Source organism: Rhyacophila brunnea, unplaced genomic scaffold, assembly GCF_057557595.1.
Source record: "Rhyacophila brunnea isolate RB1 unplaced genomic scaffold, BYU_Rbru_1.0 scaffold_17, whole genome shotgun sequence".
NCBI lineage: Eukaryota > Metazoa > Arthropoda > Insecta > Trichoptera > Rhyacophilidae > Rhyacophila > Rhyacophila brunnea.
Window position 1 is genome coordinate 17,029,870 of NW_028232827.1, and position 27,551 is coordinate 17,057,420.

Sequence of the window (27,551 nt, forward strand, 5' to 3'; positions counted from 1 at the left end):
AATTATAAAAAACTCCTTTCACATTGTAATTAATGATAATGTATAAAATAACTTATGAATTAATTGTTTTGTATAATATAATACAGTCATGGTAAATCGTTTAAAAAGATTTACACAATATCTATGCATTTATAAAATACATTATTTTGTAACTTCTTATATCTAAGAAATTAAGTAAATTGGCACTATAAAAATGTATCTTAAACGATAATTATAAATAACTAATATGATATTTAATAAATTAAAAAAGTCTTAAAGGTAGGCTATGAACATAACAATATGTATGATTCACAAATACTGTACAGTTTCCTCATCAGGAAGGACACTAAGTGTTAGCAATTTAGGACTGATGATTATTTCAAAACACTTTAAAGACCGGTATAGATATAGATACATTTTTTTTTGGTCAATCTTGATTTAATCTAAAATAGCATATTTTTTTGGTAATAGTAATAATTAATATTGAATGGTCAATAATTGAAGATTAGTAGTGAATATTATCTGTGTTTTTTTATTCAGAAGATATATTTAGGTAGGTAGTAAAATTATTATTTCATTTGATTGGGTTTATTTAGTAGTTGGTATAGGAATATTTGTTGTGCAACGGTGATTTTGCATGGTCGGCAAGTGTTAATAGTTGATTTTAATTTCGAGCTATCACCGCCATTATGATCCTGGCATTGTAGAATACCGTAAACCTTATGTGATTGTCAATGTGACAATACCATTCAGTATGAGAATCTATTTTCCTCCTGTAGAGGGAGTCGTCCTCGCTTCGCAAAAGGAAATTCTTCAGCTGCTTTCTTGGCCAAGTGTTCATGGAACTAATCAAGCAGTACGGTAGAGGCTCACGAAGTTGAATTGATATTATTAGTCTTCTCGTGTATGCAATGGTACACGTACGCACTCACTGACAAATCGTCTGAAGACCTTACGCATTGCTCATCCGGAGGACAGGAGCATCTGTGGAAGAAATGCACAATCATTAATATAAAAGGTAAAAAAATAAAATCAATATATTGCCTTATTGTAATGAAATGACCAAGTATCAGGCTGAGACAGAATGTATTGAAAATCAATAATAAGCAATATTTTACATAATCTAAAAAAGAATAATTATCAGTGTTGCAATTACTAGATTTTAAAGCATTGGCTAAATTTTATTAAACGCCGCCTGTGAACAGTCATTAACATTTCTAAGCTTTAAGAAATAGTGCTAGATGAGAGTATATACATAAATTTATATATTGTATTATATTTTTCTCTAATTTCTAAAAGTTTTAAAACTACAAAAGTTAATGATCGATTCATAAATCGACATTTCTATTGACGTTTTATTATTGTTATTAGATATAAACAGGCATATATTAGAGTCCGTATTCTTTATGCTGGCGTGCGGTTTCCCCCGCTTCAGCATCTTAACACTGCATTCCCTCTCGTTCCCTCACATTGAAAACTTGCAACAGTCAAACGTGATAACACAATGCTTTCCGTCCGTGAGCAACGTGACGTGAACGCCAGCTTAAAGAATACGGACTCTATATGAATTTGCGACTGCGGCCAAAAATCTGTTATTACAACAGTTCATATCGGCTGCCCATTAAAAAATATCGACACAGTCAAATCATTTTTTCTTTAAATCATTACAATCTGACACGACTATGATTTATAAATCAATGCACCAATGGTAAAAAATATCTGTTTTAGATCAGCATAATAATTGTACTTCTTCCAAATTTACAATAAAAGAGTTTCATGTATATATTATTAGTACTTATAGCGCCTGTACACATGCATGGAATTACTGTCGGCAATTGTGCTTATTTTAAACTGTCATGACAATAACTGTTTACACGTAAAAGTGCTGACTGTCTCTCCAATCTCATTCTTCAAGAGTAAGCGAGACTCGAGGTTGTCATTTTATACTACTATCTGACAGGTCATATTGAAAATCGGAGCTCAAAATGAGTAGTTCGTTTTTTTACCGGCATGTTCTCTATCGCTATCTCGCTCTCTATCGCTCTACTGCGCAGGCGCAGATCGAAAATAATCTTACTTGCGCGCAATATATCATCACAATTTGGAATCTTCCAATCTTGTTTGATTTATGCTCGCAATCTTGCCAACTGCAGGATAATACATATTTCCCCATACATTTTCTTACTGTGCACAGTACATCCATGCACGTATAAACGGGGTATTATGCTTGTACAATTTTATTTCGCTTTATGAAGTTAATGTTTTAGTGTCATGGGTACCTACTAAGTATTCGTTTTAAACTTTGAGGGTCGGTGATAGTTTGATAATATAATAATATACATACGCATTTTTCATGAAGTAATCAATCCGGCGAGTGAATGGGGTGTAAACAGCCCAACCGCATGGCGTCGATTCCTTGCAAACGGATTCTACTGCTTTGTCTGAGCTGACAGGCATAGTATCTCTCTGAAAATAAAGAAACAATAATTATTAGTGGTGTGATAATTTCTCATCAAATAATAGAAATTATAATAGATTGGCAGAGACTCTAACGCATCATTCTTCCACTGACATCTATGTTATCACTGTGATGATATTATAATATTTGGGATGTAATCATGATCATAATTAATATATGTAAGTGCATACTAAAACTTTTCATTAAAAGCATCCATGCTTGATTCACATGTCCATTTCAAATAATAATTTACGTATCTAAAAACATTTAAAATAATTATTTTTTATTCAGAAGATATTTGTTATTAATGATAATATTTTATACTTATTTAAAAAAAATGTGCTAAATTTTAAATCTTTTTTAATTATATCGAATCAAGATATTGTCACCATACAAAAAGGCTTTATGGTCACAATACCAAACAAATAGCATTTGAGGTGTTATCAATATTAATAGCTAACTAAAAAATTTCATCACATTGTCACAATTTTTGGATCTAAATATTGAATTATTAATGATAATTTTAACTATGATTTTATAGAACTCGAATGTAAGTAGGTATGTCCTATTCGAAATGGATAATATACCTATAATATATAGGTAGGCACAACACATTATTTTTTAAATGGGACAGAAGTTTGGATGCCAGAATGGTAAATTTAAAAGTTTGCGAACCAAAATGAAAACAAACTTTTTAATGTAGGTACCCTGTAATCAGCAATAGGTGTGGGATATATTGTTGTCAATTTTTTTTTTTTCATAAAGTTTGTATCGCGAAAATAAGACTATTAATTTTTACATGTACGTATGCCCCACTCGATAACGTATTTATTATTTAATATCAAAGTAGGAAAGTATTTTTTAACTGTGGGCGGCAAATATTATCTATGGATCCGTGGTCATTGGCGCCAAAATATTCAGTTCGCCGCTGGAGTGTCGACGTAACGCGCACATTTTTATTGACTCATTCATTGAAAGAATCCGGTGGTGTGATGACTGATGAGATCTCAATAATAATATAAAAGAGGCTGGACACATTATTTTGATTGGCACATACCGCCTTATTGAACGCCCGGGTTATGGTTATAAAGCTGCCGTCACACTCAATGAAAGTAAAAATAAATAAAGCCGCAGTTACATTTAATATGTTTAATACCGATTGAAAAAGTTATAATACCTACACTGAATAATGAAATTTACTCGATAGGTAAGTATGAAACAGGCACTAGGAACCATTACATTCTACACTTCTTTGTTTTCAGTAGATAGGTACCGATATTCGTTGATGACAAAATTACGAAAGAAGCAATGTGTGAAAATTTAACTGGATTATTATGAAACATTAAATACGTCACTGAAATAATAATAGTTAAATTACAATAATATTTAGATATATGGGTTATAATTAATAAACAAATGATATATTTACGTAAGTATGATTGTTTCCATTACATTATGAAATTCAGCAATGTTTTATTTAACGGAATTGTGCAAATATTAAAATTTGTTTCTTTATAACAGGGTTCATTGAACATTAGTATTTATTTACAAACGTAGATTTTCTAAATAATAAGTAATTAGATCCAATAATACACAACGCTAGATTTTTTATGCTTAGATGTACATATAATTCTATTATGATAGGTAGATACCTAATTTTATCGTTTTCATAATATGTATCAGTATGACGTGGTAATATTTTAAATAATATGTACCTATGTATTATTTACAGTTAATAGATGTATTAATATTTACTGATTTTAATTGAAAAATTGACAAATAAAACATTGCTATTGTAACCTATTCATATTTTACCAATGTAGCATTATATTCGTACCTAAATATAAACAACTCTATTTGAATTCAGTAATTACTATCAGGGGCTCGGAGCACAAGGGACCTAAGCAGTGGCGCACCCAGGATTTAATATTGGGGGGGGGGGGCAAGGAGGAGAATGTAAATTAGTCCCATAGGCTCTTTTTCTTCTTCACAGCCTAATTTCTCGTTTATCGGTCTTTTGTATATTGCACTCGGTGTACCTATACCATGGTCCCCACATCCTGAAACGGGCCATCAGGCTAGGATATTTGGTGGGCCCCTTACCTACCGCTAAGATTAAAGGCACTGTGAAACACTACATTAACGTTTTTCAATTTGTGTTTTAGTTCAAATTAATGGTACTTATATGGTGAATTATTGGGGATTTTTAATACATCTACTTTAATAATGGAGCTGTTGAGTATCGACACATAATAATCAAAAAATATATTTCACAATTATATAAGTAATTGAAAATATTCATGGTCATGAAGTATAATAGCTATTAAAGCTAATTTATGATGTATGGTTATCTCACTTATCTGGTCAACCTGACATGCCGGGCCCTCCACAGCCCGGGCCCCCAAAGCTAGAGCCCTGTTAGCCCTCCCCAGCCATGACCTACACCACTCCGGAATTCGGATGGACACCGAGAATTTTTTGACAGTTACATTAGGGATTGGGTTTCTAAAAAAACCTGACATTAGTGTTTCGAAATTTTTGTGTTAGAAATTAAAATCTAAGAAATTTTTCTAAAAAGGGCGCTGGAGAATTATTACAAATCATTTTTTATGCCGTGTTTTTATTTGTCCAAGCCCAAAGGTTATAGTTTCTTGGCTTTCAATTTCAATGCTTAAAAATCATTCTGATAATTTTCATTTTTGGGGGGTGCCAGGGCCCCCTGCCCCCCCCCTGGGTGCGCCACTGGACCTAAGTGTATGAATGACCGAATTCGGTTAATTTACTTAAGTTTGACTATTGTAAATTAAAAATTATACATATGTAGGTAGCAATTGTATACATTATTATATTTTATAATAGTGACATTCAGAGAATACAAGAATATCATGGGGCTTAAACCAATGTTAAGAATTACATGAAATTCATAACATTTTGTACTCCTATGCATCCGTGGGTGCATGTTATATTATCTACTTCTTACTATTATTTGAAACTTAGTTGTTACTTATACTTCTTGAATTCCCCGTCCCTCATATTATTATTTCAATAAAAGTTAAAATATTGATCAGTTTTTTTTAACCATTTACTATATTAACACCGTTTTCTAATTTCCGATACCTACTTAATGTTAATTAATTTACCTTATCAATTTACTTTTGATAACTAGACAGGAATTGTTCATTACGATATTGTTAGGTAAGTAGGTATGGTAATATTGTTAATGTATTTGATACATGAATGCGTAAGGAATAGTGGAAAATTAAAATCCCGAATGTGGCAATGTTGTCACATAATTTCCCTCGTAAGTTTTCTATTTTTAAATTTCATGAATGGATAAAGTAAGTTCGAGTAAGTTGTCAGTTGATACAGCGAAGATGGCTTTGTCATCTTTTGATAGTTTAATGGACGGATATCTAATGGTCACGTAACAAATTTTCACACATCACAATCTACGTTGTTGGGTTACGTCAAACGCAATTTGAAAACCGGATACAGATAAATAAAGCTCAGACATTGCTCTGTGAATGGTGTTAGATGTATTCATTCATTCGATATTTTAATTTTTACCCAACGCCTTCTTGACTATCAAAATAGAAATACTACATTCGCTAGCATATAAATATAATTTTCATGAATTTCAGTGATTTTACAACCAGATTCTAAAGAAAACCTAACGGAGATCAAATGGATTGGAAACGTTTCAACGAATAATTGGCAAAGGTACTGGTAGCGGTTTTTTGTTCTGTTGTTATATTATTGTATCGACATATCGACTTATTTAGCAATACAGAAAGTTCAATTATATATTTTTACAATTTCAAAAGTATCGCAAATTACCAGACAAGAAATGCTAACAATGTAACAGAAGCCTTTAATACCCACCTTAATTACCAAAGCAAATTTATTAATAATTATATTAGTGATACGTAACTTTTTTAAATGTATAAATGTAATGAATATCATTTAAATTGAAATATATTATGTACATGACACACTCAGTACAGCAGGCGGAAAAAATGCTCGTCAGACCCACAGAATTTACTCTCAAGGGTTTGTAAGTATTTGTATGTTTGCTTTAATTTCCCACCTCATAGAATATGCCGCTCATAAGCAGCGCACGACCTGTTACTCCCACTGGACTTCACTGGTAATGCTCTATATCGCTATAATGACACGGATATTATACAATCAAATTATATAATAACAGAATATAAGCAATTTCCCAAAAATGACATAGTAACGAAAAATATTGGGTAGATAAATTATTATACAGTAGCACTGTAACACAAGCGGCTTGCAGTTGTAGTGGTATTTGTAATGGTATTTCATAGCATTGAAATATGCATTAGGTACCTACAGAAAACAACCCAATACACGCGCAAATCGCCTATGGTGATACTGTATAATGATTTATGTATAGTTACATTTAAGTCCGCGGGGGTCCCCTTGTGAAAAATTTGCCTATATGATAATCTCCCATTGATTCGTACATAGTACATACGTATGTTTTCAGGATTTCTATAAACTTTCTTTTAAGTAAAATACACAAGTTTTTAATATTTTGGTACTTTCTAACAAAGCGACGTGCTTTGTGGGAACTGCCCTGATTATTAAATAGCTTCCATTGAGATTGGAAGGGGATGTACATCATCAATGCACATCGGCTACTTAGATAAATACAAAAATTACGGACATCATAATGACGATGATGTTGTCAATAGAAATCAGCACATACACTTATTTTTCTAAGAATTAAGGAAATCTATTGTGGAAGGCCAGTGTTTACTATACTACAGCTTGGAACGCAGAGAGCGTAGACCTGGCCAATTGACCTCATGCGAATACGCAGCATCAATGGGGGATCGCTGACATAACGATGTGATTGATTCGATCACGTAAATATTATTGTCCTCAATCTATGGAGGTGTGACGTCACGAGTGACAAGACAGATCCAGCGTCGCAATAATGCCCACCTCGGTTTGTTGATCGGAACCGGCCGCCATAACAGCGTTATTTATAGGCAATTTTTCTGCAGAAATTAGTTTTGACATGTTTATTTTGTTGTGCCGCGAACGACCCTGACATATTTAGGCGGGAAGACAAGATGGCGGACGCTTCGACATCGAGGAAATTGAGCGGAAATGGTCTACCTACACGTGGGTGAATAGCTGATATTGCCACCATTATCTGAGAGGGTACTACACTTATGCTCAATTGGTTTATAGCCAAATAAATCTTTTCGTAGAGTATTTTTTATAAGTACATAGTTGCATTCATTCAAATTCTTTTATACTAACAATCTATTAAATAAATATTATTACGTTGGTGTGTTGTGTACAGAAGGTTGAATAATGGCTGAATATTCACCAACTTCTTGCGACTATCTTACACCAGCTAAGATTTTAATTATTTAATTTTCCGAATATTTAGACTTAAGCCAACGTTCTTCCACATTATGAAAAAGATCGGACAAGGGTGCCACTTATTTTCTTGGCTAAATGGGCCACAAAATGCAGTCTTGCTTGGGTGAATTATGATAACCTTATAATTTCGTCTGAGAACATACATGGGTGTTCGCTCTGCCGTGGGTGTAAGTGCTGTGGCTCAAATAGACTATGACGATCGGTCATATAAATGCCGAAAAACCCGTTTCTTATGTTGGCGTCCTGTGTCATAGGGTCAGTGACGTCCCTAGACAAAATGCCGCCCCTGGGCAGCGCCATAATGCCGCCCCATTATTTTATATAATATTTTTTATCATCCGTTCTGGTCACTAAGGAGGTCTAATGGCAACGGCAGTAAACTAGACATCGCGAACCCGACAAAAAGTTACTGTCCTGTTTAACCTTTTATGTTAATTAATAGTTAACATTTTGTTTCCAACCTGTGAGCTGAATTTTTTAAAGGAAAGATTTCGTTATTAAGTACCCACTTTACGTAGCTATTTCTATATATACCAAATGATTCTCCTCGATTTTCCGCCCTTCGACTAACTGCCGCCCCCAAGCGACGCTCAATCTGCCTACCCCCACGGGACGTCACTGCATAGGGTGTCACAGAGTGTAAATATGATGTCATAGCTGTCATACAGTATGTATGTATAATAATATGTCGGAATGGCATAGATATGATCATAGACACTAAATCGCTCTTAGCATATATGTGCACGATCGTCATATAGTATATTTGAACCTTTAGTAAAGTTGTCGACATGTCTGCTATTATTGAACCGGGGATACGCGAACGATTGACAAGAAACTGACAAATGAAACATAATTTTTACTTAATAACTTATAGTAATAATTACATTATTGCTATTCTTCTTTATCGATAATTTATTCATCTTTTGTATTGTAATGTTACACTTTACAGTTTACACTATTGCCATTTCCAATCAAAGTTTCTCCCTCCCTTTATTGCAACACTGCTCTGTATTACTGTGAATTTGAATCATGGTCTGTTATTTATCACCTTGGACAGATAAATGGAATAACAGTATTTAAACCGCCGATATGCACATATACCTAGGTACTGAAGATTAGTGCAAGCAAAAAGTCACAGTAGAAAACATCTCATTTCTACTAAATCTACTCTCAAAAGTTGTATTATTCTCTTTCTACCATCTGCCACCCCTAAGCAGTACATGACCTGCCTCTGACGCCACTGCTTAGTATGTAATTATAACTAATACATTATTTAGAATATTTAATTAAGTAGTTAGTTTATTAATGACAGTGGCTGAAAGTTGAAATTACATAAAAAATTAAATCGTCTAAAAATCTATGCAAGAAAATAACACAAAAATGCATTATTGTTTGTAAAAAGAAATAGGGGTGGACAAATAATTTTTATCTTACGTCTGACAAATTCTGTGTTAAATTTAAATACTTATAGCATTTATAAAGTAAGTAACTGAATTTTTTTTTTTTTAATAATTTACAAACTGGAACGTAATTTTTAATTTTCTCACGAGACGGAACTATAGTGTCAAGCAGTGATGCCAATCGTATTATAATTATAGTACAATACTATAATTTTATGACCGCGAAAAATGTAAAATACTATAATTTTACGCCAAATATACCAAAATACTATAATTTTAAAGGATTCAAGACGAAAAATGTTCCTGTACTATATATTTTTTAGAAATACTATAATTTTTACGCCTTTGTACTATAATCAGCATAGAAAAAGATGGCAACACTGGTGTCAAGGGTTACAAGAACCGGAGCTGTGGTCTGGTCCGCTCCGGTTCAATTCGAGCTCTAACGTGAGCAAAACAAATGTTTAAAAACGCTGGTTTGAATAGTTAACTACATAGAAACAAATTACGTACATGTATACGTATGTATATTATTATAATATATATGTATACTATTGGTAATGTTTACTAGATGTTATTCACGTCACATCGTATCGGTCAGTCAACCAAAACAAGCATGGCACTAATCATATTCAAAATAGGTAATACAAACAGTGACATCCCTAGACAAAATGCCGCCCCTAGACAGCGTCAAAATGCCGCCCCATTTTTTTATCATCCTTTCATTACTCCAATATCTAAGAAATGTGTTGTATGAAGCATGGCCCCCGCATCCTGAAGCGGGGCCCCAGGCTAGGATCTTTGGCAGCCCCCCTACCTATCGCTAAGCATAAAGGCAGTGTGACACTCTACAGTAATGTTTTCCAAAAGGTGTACGCGTTAAAATTGATGTGTATATTTAGTGTTTTTTTGTGTATTTTAATCAATGACATTATTAATGGACGACGCACTCAATACAGTAGCTAGCAAGTAAATTCGCGCATTCGCATGTATAGGTAGACGTCACGCAATTTCCATTATGCGATATCACGCATCGGGAATTTATATCAATATGACCTTTATTGTAATGGCGTTAGAGCAGTGTTTCTAATGTCAATGTTCATTTGAGCAAACCCGTTCGAACCGAACCATTCGGCAGACCCAACAAAAAGCATCAGGACTTTATAACAATGTCACCTTTATTGTAATGGCGTTAGAACAGATTATGCCATTCGGCAGACCCGACAATACAGTGAGTGTCATTTTCTTTTCCAGATGATTCGTCCATATTAATGTCATTGATTTTAATACACCCATTTGAATTATGGAGTTTTTGAGTATCGCTACACAATTATAAATTGTATTGTACAACCACATAATTTAAAAAAATTATATTATTGAAGAAAATAGCGCCGCAGGCGAATTTTTTGCTATTAGAGCAAATTTGTGATATGTGTTTATTTCACTTATCGAGCCCGGGGCCCAGGCTAGAGCCCTGTCAGCCCCCCCTTGTGTGGGGCATGGTATGGATGGATACATTACTAACAAAATATATACCTACCACTAAGCTGAATCATACATAATTAAATTAAGATATTAATAAATAAATAAACGAATAACAGCTATAATATTAGTTAAACACTTACCCAAATCACCAGAGTCTGAGATGCCATTTGGTTGATATGTCTGACACATTTGTTTTGTATCATTTAGTAATACCTACGCAGACATAATATTTTTACACCATTTTTTCTATGCTATTATTGTATCCTACAATATGTAAACAGAATAATTTTCCTCATTATTTATTTAATATAAACCTATTTTTAATCATAAATACACTATTGATTAATAGTCTCAATACTCAGCCGTTGATGACTGAAATAAACCACAAATCCACACTATTATCAGCACAAAATATGTTTACAAAAAAACGACTTAAAAGAAGGTATTGTTATTCACAGCACGATAAATACGATACAATCTAGGTAGGTACCTACTAGTGTACATTTTTTTTACAATTAGCTGGTACTTAACGTAAATACCTATTATATGCACGAATACTAATTGATTATGTCAAATGTCAATGGATTAATAATCATTATGAATGTCTATTTTGCAATAGGTACATCCGGCAACTTTTAAATCTCGGGAGTGACTGGCAAAAATATTTGGATAAATTAAAAAATACGGAAGTATGTACCTACTCGTACCTATAAATCTTGTTTCGTCACCAACGTTGAAATCTATATAGGTAATATTATTTTGTTTCAATACCTACCTTCGTCGCTTGTTCGGCGCCACCTATGACGCGACATAATTGGCTTTTGCGCATATACCTACATAATAATATCACTTTTATGAAAGGAGCTCTTTAATCAGAGTAAATGACATTATATTATTATGACTGATTTATTATGGGTTTTTGGTGTCTACATGCCAAGAGTAGTAAAAATTATTTTTTATTGGCATTTGTATATGAAACCGAGCAGTCAAAAATAAAACAAAAATTCCTCGCGAAGCGTGGTGACATCATACTAAAATCTGTACTGTAGTAGGTAAGTACTGGATAAAAAAAAACTCCGGAAAAAAACATCTCCAACGCTCTGGTTATAATATAACTAATATAGGTTGGTATTTCTATATAATACCAAATAATTCTCCTCGATTTGCCGCCCTTCGAGTATCTGCCGCCCCCAAGCGACGCTCAAACTGCCTACCCCCACGGGACGTCACTGAATACAAAATAGAATGTTAATTCGGTTTGACAGAAGCGACAAGTGGTTAGGCTACGGCCGCTGCGCAAAAACTGTCACTAACGTTTAATAGAACCTAACAAGAAAGTGATTCGAATAACTAAATAAAATTAACATATATTATTTCCTGCGTAAAATATGTTATATTATAGATTGCTGGTTATTGCGCATGATCAATTGTTGCTGGTTAAATATAAAAATTAAACACGTAAAGAGTTGATACATATATTCGTTTTCTATGTCTAGAATAATTCTTTCCAATATATAAAATAAATAAAGGCATTAAAATTTATTTTGAAGGTTTCTCTTTATCACACTATGACGCATTGACGTTTTGTCAATTTTATCACTAACTATTGAGCACATTCCCAGCATCATTGACCTAGGCTACCCAATAATTCACAAACGCCATGTAATTAGATATTATATTTAGTTTTTGAGGTATTTCGGTTTTTAACCTTTTTCTTTCCTTAAACTTTCGGGATCGTTGAAAAGGCCATGTTTGAGTTACCCCATCTCCACCCATCATATATATGCAGCCGCAGCTTGTGCACGGCCGCCTTCCATGACGCTAGAAATGTGTCAGAATGAAAAGATTTTACTGCTACACTTCCTTGTCCCGAAACGATGCTGCACGGGACTGATGTACCTAGCAACAATGCATTTTTTTTTTTAGAAAAGTTTTAGAAAATAAAAAGAGTCTTGACTTTCTCTGCCGTCATGCCAGTGGCGGTTTTAGGTACCTACGTGCAGGCCTGAGATTTTGGCCTGCTTGAAGGCCCCCTTGCAAAAGTTTATTAGTATGGTAACCCGCCATTGTGTGCATTTGGTTTATTACGATATTATATTAATAACTATGTTTCCGGGTATTCTTTGATTGATTTTTTTATATTCAGATTATGTGTACTTATTGACGAGGTAATCGCCACATTTTCTTATTCATAAGAAAATAATAAAGTAGTAATTTAAAGTGTTATGTAAGATCAGACCAAGGGTCTAGAAAAAAGGGGGAAGAACATACTACAAAAGCCCTAAAAACAAAAATAGCTGACCGTGAAAAACTCAACCGAGCCATAGTCAAAGTCAAAGAGTCAAAGATTTGTCAAATAGTCATGCAGAAGTTATTTATGGCGTAAATTAAAGAACATAATAACTACATGCAATTTTGACACTATTCCCACATAGGTCACATCGTTAGTTCTACAAGTCTAAGGTTCTAGATATTTTTTTCCCAAAAAAGTATTCTAAACTAAGGGTTTTAAAAAATCGTGGAATCTCTGTAATCTGTGGTGTAAAACTCACCTAAGTAAAGTAAAACCCTTTACAAAATCGTAAATAAATTAGAACCTATTTATAAAATAAACCGCAGGCAAAAAAAATGTAATCTCAAAGAAACCTAGTCAACCGATTGAGATTTTTTTTCAGAGACTTCGAGTGTGATTCGCTACCATAATACCTACATACCTGTATTATGAATTAAATACTATTAATTGAGACAGGTATTGAATATCATTAGCGAATAATATAATTTAATTTATTAAATACATATCCTTTAAATGATATATAAAATCTATGATAAAAGCTCCAATTCCGAGCTTTTAAAAATTGTAATCGAATGTACCTATAATGTTGACGCCACACTGGTTATAAAGCTTTGTCAATATGGCATCAAGATTGCGTCAGGCTAGTGATTGCAAAAATGGCCACAAGACATGCTACGTACATAAACGTAATTCATGTTATTAATTTATAAGAATAATAATTCTTCGCAGGTAATTGTGGCCTTTTGAAAGTCTTACTTGACTAGACAGAAATGTGAGAATGTTAATTACCTTAGTTATCTACACTTTAATTATTATGTTGTTAATTGTATAAAGACTACTGCTTAATGGTATAATAATTATTATTATGTATTTGCATTATTTTATATTATTCTCAGGAAGTACGGAATACATTTAAATGTGAAACCTGCATAAGATACTAAAATTTACATTGACAAATTTCAATAAACAGACACCACAAATTTGCACTAACAGTAAAAAAAGTCACCTGCGGCGCTATTTTACTTCGAGAGATATTAACATTTAAACATATGTGACTGTGCGATGCAGATGCAGATGCTTGATGAGGTATGCTTGATATAATTAAATGATATTTCACGTGTCGAATAGATACTATTTTATAATAATGTGTGTTTCCTGACTAAAAGATTCAAATGGCTATTTATACAATATAGCGAATGGTCGCATGTGACTTGGCTTCTATAAAAGGGGGTTACGATCTGTGCTGTCGAGTGCCAACAATTCAATAATTCAAATGGATTTATTGAAAAATAGAAAAAGTCGCTAAAATTACACGAAATACCCTTAATTATACCTCGCGAAATTGGGTTATTCCACGAAACCATTTTGGGGATCTCTACTATAGAACATCAAACTGTCATTAACATTGGCGAAAGGTAGAGGCCCCACCAAACATCATAGCCTGGGGGCCTAAACACTAGTAAAACTTAATATTATAATTCTTATCAAATATAATTTCCAACACAAATACGAAAACAATAATTTAATAAAATAATTAGAGCATTCACGTTATACCTAATTGAGTAGCTTGATAATATCAAAGTAGGCCAAACGCCATTTACAAAATTTTACAGGAGGTTCACAAACATGTGTGAAAAGTGTCCGTTTTTCATATAACATACCAACTTTAAACTCAAAAATCTCCATGAAAACTACCGTTTTTCATACTTTTGGTTGATTTTTTGAAAAGGGCATCACTTGCACTACAATAATCAATTAAAACATACATTTCGTTAAAAATGGCGTTTGGCCTACTTTGATATCAAGCTACTCAATTTGATTTAATAGTGCAAACCATACAATATTAACACTAAAATATTTGTTTTTTATAGTTTAATAATGTTATATATTACGATAGGTATCTTGAATTATTTAAATATACTTACATATTATATAGAATATGGTAGCGATGTTAAACCTTTTTGCGACTGAGGGTTACTAATTTTGGTTGTCGTCAAACGTTATTTTTCAAGGTTAACGTTACTAATAGTTATAAATACTCGTTGAATCTTCACCAGTGGTTTGATTAATGTTACTCATTCCTGAGTCCTGACCGACCTTAACATTTTATAGTTTAAACTGGAACGTACATACGTGAATTGGTACGTTATGCTAATTTGCCGCTCGGAAAACGTGGATACGGGTCGTTAGTGACGACATTCAGCGAAATCGCTGATCGCCGCAGTCTAACGTAACGGAAAAGCACGCGACAACAATAATAGAAACATCGTATGATCCGAGGAATGCATTATGTTTACAGTAACCGACGAAGACTCTCATAGTTAACGAGATCCAACCACGTTACGTATATTATAATATTATTATAATAGATGGCAGTGTTCGTAAAATGACTTGCAGGGTTACGACGGGCGCGTAACGTCAAGTTAAATAATAAAACAATCTAAATTGAATTGACGTTCTCATTGTAGAGCTCATTTAGTTCATTAAGTTTAATAATTACTAATTTATTACACATCAACCATTCAAGATTATTAATTATTATTTGCTCTGTTTCATGCTGGATATTATAGTCACCATTTACGTTTCCATTCAAACACGGATTAGGTACTTACAGCGATGTCAATTTAGCGTTTTCTTGCCGGATATGGGATGCTGAAAAATTCTCATCTGGCGCTTTTCGACACCGCTTGCCTTGCCGCGATACCTGCTTTAAAATCAACATGCTGGCCTTTTGTACTTCATATTTTACCAAAAAATTAATGTTAAATACAACATTAAATTTAAGTAATGATTAAATTTTGTACCTACATTAATTCTTGCATTTATTAGTAGTGGACACAATCAATAATTCTTTAATCTTTGTTCTCTTTGATAATTATGACTTATTCTGTTTTCGAAATGCTGTAATATTAGGAAAAGCGACATCTAGTATATTACGGGTACCATTTTTCATATATTCCTGCATTTTGAATCACGTAATGGTTATTTCTGATATTCTTCACACAGTTTAGCTTTATTCCGATTGCCAGAATTTGGGCGTTGAGTCAACCCTAATAATTAATTAAACAACCCTCCCACCAACCCATATCAACATTACGGCTTGCGGAGCCGTACGCTCCACTCGGCAATATTGTGAAAATATATGTGACCTTGCAAACATTGAGTTAATTACATATTTAATGAGATACTTTAGTGGAGTATTAAAACATATTATTTCGTAATGTAATAGTGATGTGATTTTATATTTACCAATAGTAAATTACCATCTTTTACTTTTTACAGACAGCGTGAAAACGTTATGGTGATAATATTTTCATTATTTATTATCCACGATTGATTTCATTAATAGTTTCGAGAAAGGGGCGTGAAATAACTGGACAAATATTAGGTATTCATCGCTTTCGTTTTTCTGAGAAATGCAGAACTTAAATAGGTAGGTACTTACTTGCAAATATCCACCTTTTGTAATATTCCTAAGTGGGTCGAGTTAGCAGGTGACTTCTAAAAGCATTTATTGTGTAGGTATTAGTTGGAAAGGGCACAACTGCGCAAAAAACATTGGCGGTGGAGCATATAATATATTTCGGAGTTTGAAGAATTTTCTGTAATATTGCCAACTATAATGAACCCGGCGATAGATCAAGCTGAGGTGTGATCGCGATTCTCCTATATATATTTGGAAAATGGGTTTGAAATTAAATGGGAGATATAAATGTGAATTTTATATTCCTCAAATTATAAGGATATTCAAACTAAATTCAAATTCAAACTTATTTATTTTTACATATGATAGTGAACTTGTATCCTCTAAAGGGAACATCTATAGAGAGATAAAGGCAATTTTATACACATATTGTTATATAAATTCTGGCATATTATGCATTAACTGTATTTGTATAATTGTATGTATTCATTAATTCATTAACTCTTGATAATTTATAATTTTAGTTAAGTATTTCTATATTTTATAGAACGTCTTGCTACACTGTTTGTAGAACTCACTCATTTGTAGTACCTACCGTAAGTATTGTATGTATATACTTTTTTTAAATTTTAAATTATTTTAATTGCTATAAACACAGTTATACACATAAACACGGATTCATGTTTTTTTGTACTAATACTGCCTATAAATAACTATTTTTTATTATCTACATAGTTGTTTAATTAATATTAAATTAGAACTGTTTGTTTATAAAATCAATCATATATATTTCTCATATGACGTAAGTACTTAATTCGGAAAACATCAGAAATTAATGAAAAGATGATTCAATTAGAAAAAAATGTAAAATATAAGGTAATACATATATTTATATTTTATTATTCGTACAATAATATAAGTAGGTCTACTTATATAATATAAACCCATACAAATCAAAATTATATATTTTTTAAATTATATATCTAGTTCTCAGATTAAGTTACTTAAATAATTTAATGAAAAAATGAATTGCTAATCGAACGGAACAATCTTTATTAATGTTATTATTTTTAGACTAATGCTGTCTGTCGGATGAATATTAAAATTATTATGGTGATAAAATAATTACCGCGATAATATTTTGTGGCAACCCTAGATGTTTTCTTAATCTACCTGAAGTGCACCTACTATAAATCGTGAGTCAGTAGGAAACGATGGGACGTGCAAAAAATCACAAACCGTCGACATAGTATTAACGAGACTGAGAGTTACAAAGAGAAGAAAAAAAAACTTATTTCCAAGCACGAATCGGCTGACTCTTGCTTGATGCGTTAATTGCTAAAGTGCAGTTCACACGGGACTGACTGCATTAAGATTAAAATTACTTTTAATTTATTAATTATTATAGATTTGATATCGAGAAGAGAGAGAGAGAAGAGATAAGCGAAAAAAATATTTAAGGAAATTACTATAAGTTTAGTTTAGTACCTATAATCGAACGTTTATCGGGGAGATATACGAAAATCTGAGAGTAGATGGTAACCGGACAAAACAGAACAGTGACAAAACAGAACAGCCAGGGGAAAAATGACACATTAATTTTTGTGGAATCTATTTAGGTTAAGTTAAGTTAGGTCATTATTACGTTGTACGTTGTACCTAGTCACCCAATCGTTTTGAATTATTATAATATATTATATTGATTAAGATGAGATATTCTAAGCTTGCCGGCAACAGCGAGTTAAGTCCCGTTTATTTGAGGCTTTCGAACGATTAGGAACGCAGAAATTAGGTATACAATTTGATTTATTATGGCGAATTGAAAATCGGTGCTATTAAAAATCTATCAACATAATAGAGATAGGACAATTTCAATATTAAATTTATATTTTTCCTAAAGGGACTAGTTATATTTATCGTTGTTCTGTTTTGTCACTGTTCTGTTTTATCATGGAACCAAGCAACGTGCACATTCTGAAACTGGTGGAATAAGTTTCAGCCTGCAGGAAAAACAATTTCTTTGAAAACGCATAATTTATCGTGTAGCGGTAAAATGAGGGTAACATAAACTGTTTCTAGTTTGATTTTAAGAGAATATTTGAGAAACTGCATGGTGAACAGCAGATTAACTATTAGGACATTAATAGAATTCATCTTAAGGGGAAGGGGGTGTGAAAAAAATATTTATAAACTAAGGGCGATGAGAAAGAAAAAAAATTGAAAAGCAATTATGTGTGATAAATATATTAATTGATTTATGAAATATGTAGGTACATATTAATATATATACATTCTATGTAGGTATATTACATACTCAGGTAAGCACTTTTTATTTCATTAGGAGTAAATTAATAAACAAAAATACACTGGATACGTAATTCATTTCGGGTTATAAATTGCCACGTCGAAAAAAACTATTCAAAATATGGAAAAGTACAAAACTTAATCAATTAGCATTAAAATTCAATTTTCGTCAAGTATCTAAAGTCGATAGTATTAATTAAGTTATGTGTATATTGTCATAGCTTATATTTTTAATTATTGAATTATTTTTTTATCCAAAAAATAATGATTGAAATGCATTTTGTAAGCGATTCAATACGTTGACAAAAAAAATATTATCTATTTTTTTAATGATAATTGATAACCGTTTATTGTGGGCTGACCTTAGCCGGCATCGTAATGGTGCCACGCTCTCTGAGGGCATTCACTTTTGGACACCACGTGGTTAGTGGAGTAAAAACCACGTGGTTCTCGGAGGCACCTACCCACCGACCGGTCGTATCTGTCTGCCCCACTGCGAGAAGTCACCTGTTCTTGTAATTTGTAAATCGGAACGATTTTAAGCATTCACGTAATCAGTTTCGAGGTTGCAGCTTTTGGCCAATGTTCATTTTCTCAAAAAAATTACGATTTTATTTTAAAATTCAGAAAGTTGATTAGGTACCCATAGCCATAGGACCAGGTACATAATTTAAAAAAAAATGGCAGATTTATCAGATATTTTCTCTAAAAATATGGTTGGTTATATTTTACATAGATAGTAATTATTTATTTACTATGAAGACTATTAAATGGTAATTATTTAAGCTAAAAAATAAAGTAGATGCATAAGCAATATCGCCAGGAAGGTGGGCTAATGGGTCTCAATATGTAAAACGAAATTTTACGAGGAATGGAGTGATTGTTAGCCATTCGCCAAACCCAGTATGTCCATGCTAAGGATCAAACGCGTATTGAAAAGATAACATGTAATTTTGACAAACGCGGGATTCGGACCAGCACATATAGTTTCACTAGTTTCAGGGATGATCACTCCAGCACTATACTAACATAAAGAAGTGTCAATATTGAATAGTAAACTTGGACTGTAAAAAGTGAATAATAGCTATACTTACATTAAAACTTCACGGAACGATCGATTGAAAATGAAACAAGTTTTAGTAAGTATGCCAATTTCATTGACTGGCATAGTAGTGACGAATCGACAGTTATGAAAAGAATATCTCGATAACGTATTCCGATTTTCTATGATTAGCTTACATTTCATGGCCAACTATTTTGTAGTACAAATACCTAGGTACTTCATCTGTTTATTTTGCTATATATATGATAGTATTTAGTTCATTTTCTTTGTTGTGAATCTGTCAGCGAGTGTCGTTCCGTGGGGGTAGGTAGGTCTTGCGTTGCTTTGGGGTAGCACATTATAAAGTGCGATAAACGAATGAACGGATACGAATATTATAACTTTTGAGAGCAGTGGCGGTTTTCTGTGAAGCAGACAATGCAGTCGATTCATTGAAAAGTACCGACATCTTAATTTAAAACATAATGGAAGCATTGAAAATCTTGGTAACCTATCATATTATTCATATTTTTGTATTCTAATACCTAATGGCGATTTATCGCAAAGGAAAAATGTTCACAATATGACCGAAACTATGTTTCGTGGAAATGCTCTAATCCTCAGTAGATGATGACTAATGAGATAGGTCGGTAGGTGCCCAACAGATTTTTCATTTATTTAATTTGTCTAAAATCTTTGTGGTCCCCAAAATGTTGTTTAAAGTAAAAAATGCAGATGCATGTTGTTGTGAATGTTCAGTTTGTTACCCAACTGTAGGTTCTAGATCGTAATAGAACGCCGAGAGTTTTCATGATCGATCCAGACGGGCTGGCGGCGAAGCTCACCTCGCTATTCCACGTGGGACGCGGGCACCGCAGTCAGCACGTGTCCTCGCACGTAGTATCGTCTACATCTAGTCTGCGCGCACACCGGCTGCCGTGAAATAGATTTCGTTGTTGCATCACCCAACGGATATTTTAACTGCACGTCGGAATAGAATAAATTATAACCAACCGGTTGATTTGCGCACATGCAGTATGCACGCCGTGGGACTTTCTTTACCAGAGATACATTAAATACCTAGGTATTATAAAATAAAGCATAAGGCGTTTTAAACTAGGTATAATTTTGAATTGCATTAGCTAGGTCACACATATCGATACCGCGTTTATAACAATCTGTAAAGGAAACAGCACTTTTTAAATGATCAATAATCACAATAAATGTGTGTAGTTTCGATAGAAGTTATTGTCATATTTATTGGCTTAAGTCTTTGCTACCCGGAAAATTAATGTAAGATATTATAATATATAGGTACCTATTATATAATATATACATACCTACTTATATTAATTCGATTATTTATTCAAAATTAAGATATCGTATTTACAACAAGCTAAAATTATGTGACGATACGTTTACCTAATACACCAGTGTTGCCATCTTTTCAAAGTGGAATTATAGTACAGAGCCTCTAAAATTATAGTATTTGGGGAAAAAATACAGTACGCGTTATCATCAGCTGCTGAAATTGTATAGGTTTTTTGTTTCTCAGAAAACAAACGGATAATTTGAGAAACTACAAGACCCCTTTTTATTTAGGTACCTCTTCCGACCAAAAATGCTTGCCGAAGAATTCAAGAAATTTCACGTTAAACCAAAGTCAATGGATTTTTTTTACGTTTTTCGCAATTTTTCGACCATTTTTTTCCTCCAAGTTCTCCAAATCTTCTTATATTGCGAAATTATAGAACTTTGCACCAATTTATCGAATGGAAATATCGAAATTTTAATACTTTTTACATATTTTTTCCGATATTCAAAATTATAGTATTTTGGGCGTACTTATCTGTTTTATATCGTACATAGTACTCGGACCAAAATTATAGTACAAATACTATAATTTTAATTATAGTATGGTTGGCAACACTTGACTACACATAACTTCGATAATTAGGTATGTACCGATAATATATTTCAATTTCTTGTTATTAAAATCAAAATCAATCTAGCAGATTATTTGAATCAAATTAATGTTATTGATAGGAAACATAATTAATAAATAATAATGTCATCTCATATACGTACCTATCATGGACCTTAGGAAAGGTTTCTAATACGCGTTTGATGTTATACATACCGTTCGAAATAAATATAGGTATTTACATATTTTAAACACACACACAATTATTAATTGCATATTTTTTATACATACCAATCTGAACTAAACCCAAACATACTACGGTTCAACTATACAATTATAATAATAATATATAAACAAATACTTAAACAAAATGTCATTTCATGATGAAGAAATTTATTTAGAAAAATAATATATAAAATATTTATAATTATAATGGTACATGTAATACCTATTATTGTAGGTACCTACCTATAATAGTGAACATCATTTAATTTATATGAGGCGTTTATATGCATTATGATTGTAGACAAGCAAGATTAGTTTTTTTAATGTTGTTGATTATATTTCTAATATCAATCATATTTGAAAAAAATCAAACTAGTCTCCGAAGATGATCGCCTAAAATTCAAGGTAAACATCGCAGGTGAAGGCTGAGCTTTTATTAGAACACTATAAACAAGTTTATTTGAAATTAAACGTAAACAATTATAATGGATTTTATAAATAGGTATCTATAAGTAAATACGATAGATGCCTCAGACTCGATAGTATGATATGAATGTATTTAATATTAATTAGTAGACTTCATAAAATAGTCTAACGAAGCTTTCCGCCGTAACATTATCAATATTATTCTCATAATTTGGTATCCATAATGAGTTAACCAATTTTAGTTAAGTTAAGGATTTTAATAGATATATTGGTAATAATTAAAGATTTATTGATGATCACACAAATACTGTCACGATATATTGTTACTATTAACTAATTACATAGAAATGCAGTTAATATATTGATCCAATAATATCATTATTACTTACGTGCACGTGAGAGAATACACGTGCGTATGCAAAAGCATTTTAGTACTTCATGAGAGATAGATAATAATATGTATGGAATTTTCTCTTTGAAATTTTCATGTGATATTTATCATTTTCTACAACTATTTAATTTTTTTTTTGTTTTTTTTAGTGAGTATTTCTGTAGGCAATATTTTCCAACTTTCTAAAATTAATGATATGACGTACCATGAAATGATTTTACAAGATGTACCACTTATTTAATTATGTATATATTTAAGATATACAAGTAAACGTAATGAATTTGAGTAAATAATGTATCATTGAATGAATAATTCATTTGGAAAGTAATGTGTTTTACTAGTTTTTGAAGTAGAATTATTATCCCATTCACAAGATGTTATTATATTATTCGTTATCAAATAGTATGTGTTGTCACAAGTTCATGGAATTTTAGAGTTTGTAATAAGTATATGTTTTATTATTTATTTTTGTAATTTAATAAAAATATAAACAATATATTTAATGAATTGACGTAAAACATCGACCTTAGCCCAGAGTTCGTTATTATTTCGGTGGCTTGACAGTTGTACAATCATATTTACAATATTTTGATGTACATACTATCAAAATAATGACAATGTGCACATTTTAAATGTTCTTGCATCATACTAATGATAACACGATAGTACAATAAAAAGTTACTCTATGAGACAGTGGAATCATACTTTATTTAATGAGTAGAAAAATTGTACAATTTTGCAACGGGTGAGAATAGAAGATCGGTTACGGGTTCGAATCCGTTGGTAACTAGACTTTAACTTTTATTAAAACAGTTGCTTAAGTATTTGAATCCAGGGCATGTTATCCACACAAGGCATGTATAAAATGGTTTACAATAAATCATCAAAAAAACCTGATAAAATACCTCTAAGATATGGAGAGACGATTCTTTCATACATAACTATCCACTAATAATTATATTTGGAAAAGAGATGATCATTTTTAAATGTGTTAAATTAAGTTAAGTTTTATAATATGTAATAGTCTAAAGCAATGTGGTTTTATTTTAAATCATTCATATTAAAATAAATCGTCGAAACCCATGATTTATTTAAATTTTGGAAAACAAGAATTAAAATACGAAAAACACACGTTCGTAAATATTTTGAATGGTATTAAAATCTAAACGAATAAGTATTAAAGTTGGTAATTTATTTAAAAAAAAAATAACAATTACTTACTTTACTATCGAAAAAACCTAAGAATAAAATAAACCAAATATATCTCTAACTATCTGTAAAACGACAGTATTGCTAAACAATATGTAACATGAATATGTTACTTAAAAAGAAAATTAACACCAAGGAAAAATATTGAAAATCTTACCTGAATTCTGGTGACAGTAGCTCCACTTGCAGGCCACACCAGTACGAAGAATATGGCCAGACTGACCATGGCGAGGGTCATCCAGCTATACAGACTCTTCGAAGCCATGTCAATTCTTCAACAGTTTTCCGAAAAAACACGTAAAAAGCTCAAAAGCTGCAGCAATCAAATTTTCCCGGCGATTTATATAGATTATTTATAATACAAGTTTGATTTATTTCTTAGCTAGGGTGAGACTTGATAGGGAGTTAGTGAGAGATGATTTTTCTCTTGCGACTGCGAGTTCACTGTCTGACACTTTAACTGAGAATGGTTGCAAGAGTTTTCCCGAGCCGAGATTATATAGAATGGAGTGGGACCCCTTCCTTCGCCCGCCCCGCGCCTACGCTTCCCCTCCCGATCAAGTCATGCGATCGGCTAACTAACGACGATACTAAACTTGAGAAATAGTTTGATAATTCACACATCACTTTCATCTTAGATACTATCGATGTCTTCAGTATAACATTCATTTATTTGGTACTGTTCGGTTATACGGAATACAGCGGAAAACACATTTTGAAAATAGCCGATAAACTGGATTATTTGTTAGGTTAACCTAACCAAACCTTACCTAACCTAACCTAACCTAACCTAACCCAACCTAACCTAACCTAAACTAACCCAAACTAACAAATAATCCAGTATATCGGGTATTTTCAAAATGTGTTTTCCGCTGTATTCCGTATAACCGAACAGCCTTTGATTACAATTTCAATTGTATTTATTAATAAATATGTATCTGAAAACATTAAAAAGATTTTTTAAGTCAAAGGATTAACTAACAATTGTAAAAAAATGTGAATTTGTTGCAGGGTCCCATTTCATTATTACATTATATTTTATAGTCATATTTATTAGGTATTAAAATTTAGTTTATTAAGTTTTCAATTTTTTAACGCTTAGATTTTTTACTAATTCATCGTTTTAATATTTTTTATATTTATTTTAAAAAACATCGATTTTTATAAAAATATAAATGTGTATAACTTGAAATCCTTTTTATTTATATCAAATTTTATTTTAGGTATGGTCCCAATATTGAAGCTTGATTTGACATAAATAAAAAGGATTTCAAGTTATACACATTTATATTCTTATAAAAATCGATGCTTTTTAAAATAAATATAAAAAAATATTAAAACGATGAATTAGTCAAAAATCTAAACGTTAAATAATTGAAAACTTAATAAACTAAATTTTAATAATAAAGATTATCATAAAATATAATGTAATAATAAGATGGGACCCTGCAAGAAATTCACATTTTATTACATTTTTTTAGAATTGTAAGTTTATCTTTGACTTAAAATAAATCTTTTTAATGTTTTCAGATAAATATTTATTAATTAATACAGTTGAAATTGTAAATTATTAAAAAAATTTCTCAAATTGCAAGCTTCGTAATTTTCCGCTAGGTGCCTCTGTTGGTATAAGGATCCCCTTAAGAGAGTGCGGGCACTCTACGAACGAAGTGCATTCACTGACAGGTAGGAAATGTGTTTGGATGTTCAGACAATATGCATTTTCCCTGCAAACCTACTATTTTATAATATGCAATATAATATTATATTACATACAGTTAAAAAAGTTTAACTGAAAAAAAATCATTTCTTTTAATACGGATTTTACAGTATTACATACGTTGATTGACCAAGTCACGATGTGATGAGAAATCAACTCTATCCCATGTCTGTTATTTGTCGTTATAGTGCGATTACAAGTTTTTCTTAAAAAAAGCTTTCTTAATAGAGCTTTCAGTCAATAACGAGCTGCACTAAACGGTAAAAGAATGGTTTTAAATTATGAACCTTGATTAGGTCGTATTTGTTATACTCGTAGTGTGAGTATTGTATTTTTTGTAACGAGATTAATGATTTATTATAATGTAAACTCTTTTGTTATTGTAATTGTCCCCACGATGGCCGACTGGTTTATGCGTCGGCTTATAATATCGTGTGTCCCATGTTCGAATCCTGGGTATCTATTTCAATTTGTGTTTGGATTCAGGACATGGACCTAATATGTTGATCATGCGGTTAACATCAATTTCTCGTAAAAACAAAAATTTGTTAAGTAATACAAATTTCTACTATGTGGAAGCCCATTATGACTCTCTTAGGATAGCTATAGAACATGGTCAAAAGAACAGATTGAAACTGAAAAAAAGTGTTAAGTACCATTTAAATTTGATAAATATTGCTACAATAAAATAAAACTGATTTTATAATAACTTTAACAACAATCATTAGTTTTTAAAATCCTAGGCGTTATTTAAGATATATTACCTACATTCTCATTAAAAGGGCCTGTTAGCACCACCGCCGATATGGTAATTTAACTTATATTATTTTAGTATCTGTGCGGTATTCGTCTAGTAAAAATAACAACTTCAATTCATTTTATTATTGATTTTATACGGCAACGAAAAATTCACACATAATAACACATTAAACTATAACAAATTTATATAACAAAAAAATACCAAATCTTGCAGACTATATTAATATAATTATAATCATTTAGACTTATCTTCGTTTTTATCTTCATTTTAAATTCTTTTTATCTTAAAGTTAAATAAAGTCTTGTTCATGTCGAATGGTAATTACATAGACAATCACTCTAGATTGATAGCACAAATCGTTTATCTTTTGCTCTGGGGCATTGCAATAGAGAAAAATCTCCATATTAATGTTATCTATATATATAATTAACAATAATTTGTTAGCCAAAGATTAGCTTGTAAGTACATTAGTTATTAAATTAGATACATGGAAAATTTACATGGTGACAATTTTCAATAATATGCCAATACATTTTGAGCAATTTGAAAGTTATGATAAACTTTTTAATAGGTATACATACCTGCATAGTTCCAATACTATTTTTTTGTGTATTTAATATTTAGTTAACTATCATATTATTAAAGATTTATTACCTACTTCAGAAATAATAGGTTTAAAGGGCCACGAATCTTATTAATAATGAGAAAACAAAAACTGGAATTCTTCGACCACATATAATGCTAAATGACAATTAATATATACTTCAGTTGATGATAAAGAAGAAGATAGTGGAGAATAAGACACATTTTTTTGGATGGGGCATAAAGACGAAGAAGCAAATAAGTATTATTTTAAATTGATATATTTAATATCGTTTAAACAATAGGTATTTTCAAAAGTGACCTTCCATTGTGTCTTCAAAAGTGTTCAACCGATGTATGCTACCATTTCTCACGTATGCATGTGGTACATGTACGAGGGTGGGTCAATAAGTCCTTAGAAAAGCCGACAGGTGGCGCGACTAGTACTGTAAGCGGTTTGTTTTCATGCAGCGGCACTACCGATTCAGTATGCTGCGAAGTTTCA

General features: G+C 31.8%; 1 protein-coding gene across 1 annotated transcript; it reads right to left on the reverse strand.

The window, feature by feature from the left end:
- LOC147073779 (uncharacterized) lies at positions 1–24,456 on the reverse strand. Its single transcript, XM_085944553.1, has 3 exons — positions 24,142–24,456; positions 2,324–2,445; positions 1–963 (listed from the first exon to the last, which is right to left on the reverse strand). The coding sequence occupies exons 1-3, from the start codon at positions 24,247–24,249 to the stop codon at positions 849–851; spliced, it is 345 nt and encodes a 114-aa protein (XP_085800679.1). The 5' UTR covers positions 24,250–24,456; the 3' UTR covers positions 1–848.
- Positions 24,457–27,551: the final 3,095 nt, after the last annotated feature.

What these genes read in the sequence shown, in the direction of transcription:
- LOC147073779 (XM_085944553.1), bottom strand. Translation starts at nt 24,249, where the DNA reads ATGGCTTCGAAGAGTCTGTATAGCTGGATGACCCTCGCCATGGTCAGT. An exon ending in CTACTGTCACCAGAATTCAG is followed by an intron (nt 2,446 to 24,141) that starts GTAAGATTTTCA and finishes CTTTATTTTCAG; the next exon opens with AGAGATACTATGCCTGTCAG. An exon ending in GATTACTTCATGAAAAATGC is followed by an intron (nt 964 to 2,323) that starts GTATGTATATTA and finishes TTTCTTCCACAG; the next exon opens with ATGCTCCTGTCCTCCGGATG.